Source organism: Salvia splendens, chromosome 1 (genome assembly GCF_004379255.2).
Source record: "Salvia splendens isolate huo1 chromosome 1, SspV2, whole genome shotgun sequence".
Classification (NCBI taxonomy): Eukaryota; Viridiplantae; Streptophyta; class Magnoliopsida; order Lamiales; family Lamiaceae; genus Salvia; species Salvia splendens.
In genome coordinates this window covers 9,999,934-10,010,058 of record NC_056032.1, presented here as the reverse complement: position 1 = coordinate 10,010,058, position 10,125 = coordinate 9,999,934, and the positions used below count along the sequence as shown (strand labels likewise).

The 10,125-nt window shown below is 35.2% G+C and overlaps 2 protein-coding genes across 2 annotated transcripts; both read left to right on the top strand.

Moving 5' to 3' along the window:
- Positions 1-686: 686 nt before the first annotated feature.
- Positions 687-2,591, top strand: LOC121804673 (SHUGOSHIN 1-like). Its single transcript, XM_042204306.1, has 9 exons — positions 687-1,153; positions 1,257-1,294; positions 1,379-1,487; positions 1,575-1,598; positions 1,697-1,765; positions 2,004-2,042; positions 2,139-2,229; positions 2,324-2,384; positions 2,454-2,591. The coding sequence occupies exons 1-9, from the start codon at positions 986-988 to the stop codon at positions 2,566-2,568; spliced, it is 714 nt and encodes a 237-aa protein (XP_042060240.1). The 5' UTR covers positions 687-985; the 3' UTR covers positions 2,569-2,591.
- A 4,017-nt stretch (positions 2,592-6,608) lies between these two features.
- LOC121789828 lies at positions 6,609-7,430 on the top strand. The gene is made up of 2 exons (XM_042188427.1): positions 6,609-7,241; positions 7,368-7,430. Exons 1-2 carry the CDS (start codon positions 6,609-6,611, stop codon positions 7,428-7,430), a joined length of 696 nt encoding a protein of 231 aa, XP_042044361.1.
- The last annotated feature ends 2,695 nt before the right edge of the window (positions 7,431-10,125 follow it).

Sequence of the window (10,125 nt, the reverse complement as noted above, 5' to 3'; positions counted from 1 at the left end):
AAGCTTTGGCCAATTTCAAAAGATAAGATCAGCTGTAAATTACGGATCTGGCAACCGACGAGGTTTGGCGTATTTTTGCAGTTCGGTTTGACATCAAAGCCGTAAAAACAACGAGTCGTTACGGACTGGATAAATCAACTTGTTATCCGATGATTGTCAATGGACCCGAGTATGAAATTTGTTGGGGAAGTGATGTTGTTTCAAACGTACAAGTTGACCATTTTACAGATCATTCATCATTATCCGAGGTTGAGGGCGCCTGCTGTAACAGGATGTTTGAGGTCTGAGGAGCTCGGGAAAAAATTGGATTTCATAACTAAATTTCTATTTTAATTTTAAATTATATTTTTTTAATAGTAATTTTGGTGGAATGCACAGCAAAGGGCTGTTACACTCATTGTAATATAGTATTTCTGAGAAAAAATTAATTGCGATGAAAAAGGTTGATAAAAAATAAAATCTGCCCAATGAGTTTGTGCCAAACACACATCTCGAGCCTATTGAAAATTAGGTTCAGACACCGTTATTCCCCGAAAAGATTGGGCGAAGCCAAGGTTCGGAAATCCGTTGGAACCTAAAGAAATTTGAACATATTCTTTTTCAGTTTAATCTTTTACTTTTTTCTTCTTTTTTCTTCCTTTTCCTTTCTGAACATTTTCATTCTTTTTCGTGGCCCACGAATTCAGTTCGTGTCTAGTTTACTATTTCATCCTGAGAGTTGGCGGATTTCTTGTCTCAATTCGGAAAATTTAACCAAAACCCCGATTGGTATCGATTCATAACCAATTTTCTGTTTTACGTTTCCACTCATTTCTTGAAAACCTTTTGTTTCTACTTAAATTCTAGTTTGTCCAACTGATCTGGGACTTCCCCTTGACTTGATGTAGCTGTCTGAACTAAGTTCTTGAGCTTCAGTTTCAACTTCTTTTCTTGAAAAAGCCCTCTGTGTTTATTGAAAATCGGTGTATAATTTGATCTCAATTAGATGAAAGGGGATAAAATGGCAAAAAGATCTTCATTCGGAAGCATGGTGAGAAGAAGGCTCTCTGATATTACTAATTCTTTGCCTCAGCCTAAATCGCCAGCATTTCCTGAAAAACATTTTGAATCTGATAATGCTTCCACTAAGGAACACATTGACTATCTTGTTAAGGTATATGTTTTCTGTTTCTTAATTGGTTTTCTGTTGTTTAATCATAATTCATCCACCTTTTCTTACTGACTTGTGGTTATGCACTTTATTATCTCTGTTACAGAAAAAGATGGCCTTGATGAAGCTCATTCAAGAAAAGAAGTAGGTATATTTCCTAACGAAGAACATGCTTTGATTTTATGTGTTTATAAGGATTATAGTTATAAATTGCGAATTTTCAAACAGCAAAGTTATAGAATTGAGTGGAAGTGAGGTCCAAAATTTGAAAACATGTCTTCAGAAAATGCAGCTGCAAAACTGGATTCTTGCTCAAACAAATAGTCATATGCTAGCGGTTAGTTTTTCCCTCCCAAATTCTTTTATCCAAATTCTACTGGATGATGCAGCATATTTACAGCTCGGTTAATTTTACCTTGTGCAGGAAGTTAATTTGGGCAAACAAAGGGTAAGCTTTTATGGAGATGCTTATTTAAATATGAAGATTTGATCTTTAATGGTATAGCATATCCATGTCTCTTGTATTGCTGATCCTTCAATTCACAGTTGAAAGCATTACAACACGAAGTAGCCTGCAAAGACACACTTCTCAAAACAAAGATATTGCAACTCAAGGTACGCTTATTTGTAGTCTATGTTCAACTCAATTTGCTTAAATCTAGACTACTGAACCATTAGCTGTTGATGGGGTTCAGTTCTGATTGTTGTGTGTTTGTCAACACGAGGAACAAATCTAATCATCGCATTTTTTCCAAGTGAATGTCACGGAATAGACTTAGAAAGGCGATCATATCAATTGAGAGTTCATGTTTACCTTTGTCTAGCTTACTAACGTTGGTGGTGACTTTTCTAGGGGAAAGAGGAAGTGATTGTAAAAAAACAAGTTGTTCAGGTATTATTGCAGGCAGGGCTGTAAATTGATTGTTCAAATATCTATAATTCCTATTTAAGGTTAATAGCTATTGAATGTCTCTCTATTGGTGTGAAGGAAGCAGTGGAGGTAACAGAGGGTTTGGAAATGAATGATGATACTAAGCCTCGCGCTGCCAACAGGAGGCGCCGTCTCTCCAGAAGTGCATGTAAAATCTAGAAAATACAATTCAGCTTTTGAATCTTATGAACCCTTAGAGATTGTTACCTAATGATACCTGGCATTTTGTCAATATACTGCAGCTCTGGGCAGCTCGACGATATCTCAGCAGTATGCTGAAATGGAGACAGTACTAAGCAAAAGGTTTCCAACTCAGTGTTCATTTTTGGCTATAGAATGATGTATGTTTGCTGACATATTTCATTACCGTAGGCATTGTGTGAGAAGAGAATCTGGTGGTGGTATGTTGGACAACATTGAAGGGCGGAGAACATCCATGTCACGACCGCATTTTCTAAGGATAGAAAACACGGTTGATCGCGACTAGGGGCGGGAGTATAAGAAGCGGGAAAGAAATAAGGGAAAATAAAATCAAACATTGGTTGCGAGACATGACTAATTAAGTGCTGATACATAGAAGAAAGATACTCGATCATGAAGACTCGAGTAATTATTTAGCATTTTCTAAGGATAGAAAACACGGTTGATCGCGACTAGGGGAGGATTAAAGAAGCGGGGAAGAAAGGGGAAAACACAAATTGACCATAGCTCGAAACAAATGGAAATAGCTCGAAATAAAATCAGAGTTTTGAACAAAATAGACCTGAGTCTTTTAAGATGCACAACGGAAGCAAATGAACGCGGTTCCATGTATGAAGACATGAACCTCCGAGAGTCACAATCTGACTGAATTAAATGTTGTGTCTCATTAGAACTTCCCCCACCACTTCGCTGCTCAACCTGCACATTTAGAAATATATGCAGGGCTGAGTACAAAAAGTACTCAGTGAACACATTGCCGAAAATTACACATATACATTTGAAAATATTGTCAAGCCATCATCACAGTAACACTCGGGGGTGTTGTTGAAAAGACCCGAGCTTACTAAAAATATCACATTGGGTTGCAACCCCTTTTTCCGGTACTTAGCCATATCTGATCACATTGTGCCGTCGAGATGGTGTTCTCGCACGGTCACCTTCTCTGCCCATCATGTCAGAGGTATTCTTGTGCCGGGAAGGTGGACACCTTCCTCGGTCACCTGCTCTGCCCAACATGTCAGAGGTAGCTTGTGTACACTAGTCCGAGCGGGGACACCACCCTCACTGGGACCCGAATTCGACTTATATCATCATTCATAATTCCTTTGGCCTTAGCCAAACAGATAGGCATCATAAAAAAACATTTATGGCAAGACAACATCTTTAAGAATCACGAACATGTGTTCGTGTTTTCATAAAATACGATTTATATTTTTAGTATAGGAAAGCTCACCTTGATCGTTTAGTTTCCCTAATTTAGTTCTAAACTAATCTAATTAAATGAGAAATACAATCTTGAGGTTTAACTTTATTATTAAAGTTATTATTATTATTATTATTATTATTATTATTATTATTATTATTATTATTAGAAAATTTCCAAATCTTGCATTATTTACTACTACTTTGTTTGCTAGTTAGGTTCCAACCAAAATTGGTATTCTATACTTTACTAACTATTCCTAAATAAATAAAACAATTTGGGCCACAACTATTTATTTTAGCTTCCTTAACCATTTTATTCTTAGGTCCAAAATAATTAAATTCGGAATGGGCCTCACATTATTATTTTCTAATTCTCTCATCTTCTTAGCCCAATACATGCAGCCCAATCCCTAAAAACTCTAGCCCAAAGGAAAAAAACTAACCCTACATAACACTAAGTCATCATCTTCTCCATCATTTCACAAAAATGCACCGCCTCTTTCTCTCCTCCCTCTCGACGCCGCCGATCCGCCACCCCGCCAGCGTCGTCGCTCCGGCGGCGGCCCTCTCTCCCTCTCTTCTCTCCCTCTTTCCCTCTTCCATCTTCCTCACGCCGCCGCCGCCCCCCTCTTTCTCTCCAGATTCACCGCCGCCGCCACTGTGCATGCACAGGCGACGGCTTCCCCGTCCTCTTCCCGGAGACCGGCCGTAGCAGCAGCGGTCTCTCTCTCCCTCGGTCGGTCTCTCTCTCGGTTCACCGCACCGCCGTCGTCACCGAGAAACTCCCGGAAGGTAATGTTAAATTTCTTCTCTTTTGTTTTTATTTTATTTTACTTTCTATAAAGATTTTGTCTTTTATTTATGTTTTGTGTTTTAGCTTTGTAGATGTGGCAAGATTTTGAACTTATAGAAAGTCATAAGAGTGTGGGGCTGCCCTCGTCGTCTCCGGGCTGCCGGGCTTGCTGCCTGAATCCGGCTGATTCGTCTCCTAAGATAAGTATTTCTAGCTACCCTATGTTATTTCTATCATTCAAAAGTTTGGGGAAAGAATTTGGTTTTGGCATGCTACTTATAAGTGTTGGGTGAATTTTGGAGTCCCTGATGTAATATGTGGAAATAGTGGTTACCTAGCATGTTTCCATTTTCATTCCTACTATAATCTGATGTATATGCATAAAAATGAAAGAAGATTTGGGGTTACCTTTTTATGTGGGGGCGAGGTGGTGTTGGATTGGGGACTTGATTCTACAAGTGTGTGCAAATCTTCCTCCTTAGACTCTGTCCGATATGGAATTTGAGTGGGCAGAGGAAATAGTATGTGGGGTGTGTGAAGGAATTATGTGGGGTTTGTGAAGGGGTGATTAGGATATATGATGGTGATGTTTTATGGTGAAGGAAAGTGAGTAAATATACTGATCTATAAAAGATGGCAAACGTAACCTGCAATTATTCTTGGAGAGAATGTTCACCATATGTGTCAGAGGATGAGGATTTTTTTCCATACTTCATTAATGCCTTCATAAATGCTGCATTTATTATTTCTACTACTCATCAAGTAGCATTAAATGCATTGTCATGACAAAGTCCTTCTCGGATAAGCTAAAATATATATATATATATATATATATATATATATATATATATATATATATATATATATTAATTAATTAATTTTTTTTATTGGTATTTGCTTACTTAATCATTTAATTTGGTGTAGGTACAATCGGCTCAAGTTCGTGGCTGTCCGCGTTGAAGTACCCGATTTTTCGTATGATGTATAAAATTAAAGTTTGTTGGACTTTTATCGGATGTATCCGATATTATTAAAATTTGATTTTTGGGATCTTATTTATTTATTTAAAATTATTACATTCTTATAGGTGTAATATATCTATATTTTCTATTCACTTGTCTAACATTAAAACAACAACGACAATTTATCGTGGCTCGGATTTAATCGCATAAAAGTTACTTATATAAGTAATCAAGCTAATAATATTGTTTCTAATAATATCGGCTTAGCGGGTCGTTACAATCCATCTCCAGACCATCGTGTATGGCAGTGGAGAAGGTTCAGTCGTACAAGGAAATACCTCTCAATATCAAATTGAGCAGATCACATTAAATTGGAGTAGCAAAATCTTTAATATTTTCCACTTAATTTGTTTTGCATACATGTATGCCCGTGTGAACCAAGTTGATTAAATTCTGTATAATTTTCTGCTGGTTAATTATATCGATGAATATTTACTCTATGATTCACGACTGTTCACTAATGTTGCATGTTAAGCAACGGAAAGAAAATTAAAAAAGGAATTAAGTGCAATGTATGATTAGTACTAAATTTCCTGAATTGAGAGAGTGATCACTAATAAAGATTAATTATTCCTGGATCGTAAAGGATTGTCTTACAGCATGTGGTTGTAGGTTTTTTTTCCATATTAATGATATAAATTTAACTTTTGTCAGTTATATAACCGTTGAGGATGAAGTTTGACGGTAGATCTTCAATGTTTTCACAGTTGGACTTATTAGTATTTAAAAGGAAAAGCTCTTTCAATAGCTTTCTGGATTATTATATAGTATGTTGTATATTTATAGTCTATAGATTTAAAAATCATTTAGTGTCTATAAATCAAGAATTAAACTGCAAGTTAAATCTTAAGTACAAACATAGCTTCAATTGCTGATTTTCTTGCCATGGTTTATATATAGGTACTGTATAATATATACGCATGCATGAATCGAAGAACAATAAAACAAAGGGAAGTATGGAAAGAAGTAAAATAATTTGTCTCAAAACAAGAAATAGTAGATTGAATCAAGGAAAAGAAGAACTACTAAGTTGTGCAAGTTGTATTAATTGTCGTATGATCGTGTGATTATTATTAACATGTAACATCGATCCCACGATATTTCAGATTGACCATGACTCCATGAGTTACAAAAAATATTATTGTGTTTTACATTAAAATCATTGTATGAGCTGTTTTGAAACGCATGCATAATATGTATCGCTAGCTTCAGCTTTTCATCTGCACGCATCCAAACTACTTTGCCTCTATATAAATGAAATGAAATGGAGAGTAGCCAAAAGAAGAGATAAAGAAAAAAAGATAAATGGCGAATTCCAAAGTGAGCATGAAGCTGCTTATAGACAACAGCAAAGTGAGACGCGTGTTGTTCGCGGAGGCCAGCAAAGACTGCGTTGATTTCCTCTTCCACATACTATCTCTGCCAGTTGCCACCGTCATTCGCTTGCTGAGAGCGGAAGGAATGAAAGGCTCTCTTCCTAACCTCTACAAAAGCTTAGAAGATCTCAACGACACCTACTTACTGCCTAACCACAGCAAGGACGCCTTTCTGAAACCTGTGGTGCCCGTCTCCACTTCCACACTTCCGCTTCTGGCCCTTCCTGCTGCTCCCACGACTCAGAAGAACTTTTACAGATGCAGCGGTTGTAACAATAACAGTTATAATAGCAGCTACAAACATGTTTCTGATGACCCACGTGCCACTTGTCCTTCATGCTCCCGGGTTATGAACATAAGTGTGGCCTATGTGGATCCTCCTGCCACGGAAGTGGCGTCGAAAGAGGGCGGTTTGGTGAAGGGGGTCGTGACTTACATGGTGATGGACGATTTGAAGATCAAGCCAATGTCTACAATCTCCAGCATTACGATGCTCAATAAGTTTAATGTGAAGGAGGTCGGTTCTTTGGAGGAAAAGGTTGTCGATCTGGGGATGAACGAGGTATCATCTCATCCTTCACTTATACTATTACACTATACTATTAGTAATTTGTTTCTCAGTATTTGTATTGTGTATATACGTTATCTAACAATGAAGAGCATATATGTTTGTTGGTTGGTTGGTTAGGCTATTAAGTTGTTGAAGACTTCGTTTGAGACTAACAACGTTCTTACAACCATCTTCTGTTAGTTGGTGAAATGTTGATCGAGTCTCCTGCTGCTTCATCTGTTTCCTTTTTTTTGTTCCCTTTTTGGGTTTTCTCGAATGTAAACCTTATGTTTTGTTTCCAATAATGCGTGCATGAAGAAGCTATTTATGTACGGGCTCCCAAATTTATGGTTATTATTGCACTAGTTCAACTTATGCTTTTTTAAAATGTTGTTATACAAAACCAACTGTATGCAATTCTTATTCGAAAAAATTGCATTGCACGCGTAATTTGTACGCTCGCAAGATATATTGTAGCAGCATATAAGAATTTAAACTAGTATACATGGTCCAAGAGGCAAGAGATGCTTTAATTCCCTGAATGCCTTCAACATGCAGGATATATATAGTAATAAGTTGAAGTGAAGCATTGTGCATGTATCCCTTCTATGCATAATTACTCTGGAAATGAAATTAATCTTGGACCTCTATGCTATTTGCTATACAACACCATGAGGGCCGGCCGGGATGCACTATATATACAACACCATTGACAAGATTAAATCTCATGATTAAATATGTATCATGTTTGGTTCATAAGATTGAACCCTTCAACTTAATCTTAGATGGATAGTCTCGTGATAATTAGTCATAGCCTCCAACTCCAACTAAAATAATCCCACAACTTAATCCTAGATGGATAGTCTCATGATATTAGTCATGGCAACCGAACGTCACCTTATTAAATAAGTACTGTACAATATTTAGTGAAACGAACTCGGTTCAAATCCTTCATATACGTCGATGACTCAGAAATATATTTATGTAAATGGAGATAAATCGTCTTATTAACTGAATTTCAATCATTATCAAAGCAAACATTAACAACTACTTTATAACTTTTTAGATGCAAAATAACCTAATTGTAGTAGTACTTAAAAGGACATACTAGCCTAGGTTATTAGCACCATCGATCACAACAAATAAAAGTTAGCTTAAAATATATGAAATCATAGTGGCGTATAGGAGAAATTGGACGTGATTCTATGGTGGGGTTGGGTAGGGGCTGGCGGCTTTGGGACGCGCATTGTATGGTGGGGTTGGGCAGGGGGTTGAGGGTGTTGAAATTAAATTTTTGTGTATAAATTCTAATTCTATATAATACTATCTCACTTCACTCTAATTTCATTTCATATTCTCAATCTTAGTTCTTTTAGGAAAACATACTAGTAATTTTTTTCATTTTGTAAACATTATCTACGTGTTAAATTTATATTAGTATATTTAGATATATTGTAGGAGATGGTATATATGATCTTTTCGTATTACAATCATTCAATGATTTAAAATATTATAATAGGAATATAATCAAATACAAACTGTGTACGAACTCCAAATTATGATCTGAACCGTTAAAAAATATCAATAAATTACAAAATAATAGCAATAGAAAATATCAACACAGTGTCAATGGTTGACCGTCAACGGTTGGCACCGTGTTGACATTGTGTTGACATCAAAATCTTAAAATTTTACACTGTGTTGACATTGTATTGACGTTGTGTTGACACTGTGTTGAAAAGTTTTGAGTTTGTACAATACATGAGTTTGTATTTTATCACTACCCTATTATAATAACACCATAGTATTTAACAACCATACATAGTGAATCATGTTAAAATACATATAGTATCCAATCCACAATTAAGACTAATTATACATCAAGATCTTAAATGAGTGGATGAGATTAAAGCTCACGGATTTCAATAAATAGTACATAAAATATCAATAAAAGGGTAAAATAGTCAATATGTTATAACATAATAATTCTCATGATTTTTTTCATTAACATAGTGTATTACAAATATCAACACAGTGACATGAGAATTTCAACATAAGTACTTGAAAATATCCACACAGTTTTATTGATATTGTACATGCATTATATTGAAATTTTTTTATGCATTTATTAATATAAAATCTGTTTATCAACATATACAAAAATTGAATAAAAATATATAAAATTTCATCATTCGATCATTGTCGGAACATATGCAATTGAGATTTTGTTAGAATCCTTATGAAATTACCTGTAATTTGATATATTCTTTGCGAAAAATAATTTAAAATGAGAGAGTTACGTAACTTTAAAGTTTTAAGATAATTTTGAGGAGAGAGAAAATGGATAACTTTATCTACAATATATATGAATTGACATTAAATACCTTTTAAGTTATTTAATAATTTTTTAATTTAAAATATAATCCACTTTGACATTATTTTAACTATTGGATCTCATCATCTAAAGGCTAAAATTTGGTCTTTATTTTGGCTTGCTAATTAGTTAGCAATTGATCACAATCCTATGACCAATGATGTTTTTTTTAATTTAAAATATAATCCACTTTGACATTATTTCAACTATTAGATCTCATAATCTAAAGTCTAAAATTTGGTCTTATTTTGGCTTGCTAATTAGTTAGCAATTGATCACAATGCTATGACCAATATTAGTATATTTAAACATCAATATTATAAATAAGAAAAAATATTACTTATATATCTTCAGAATTTGAATCTCCAAATCAACATTTTTTAAAAAGTATAGTATGGTTGCATCACGTAGAGATTTATTTCAGGTGAAAGCTACATACAACTAGAAATGAATTTGGTATTAACAATCACACAAAAATACACAAACAAAACGTTAGGTTTTTTACTGCAGAAACTGTGACCT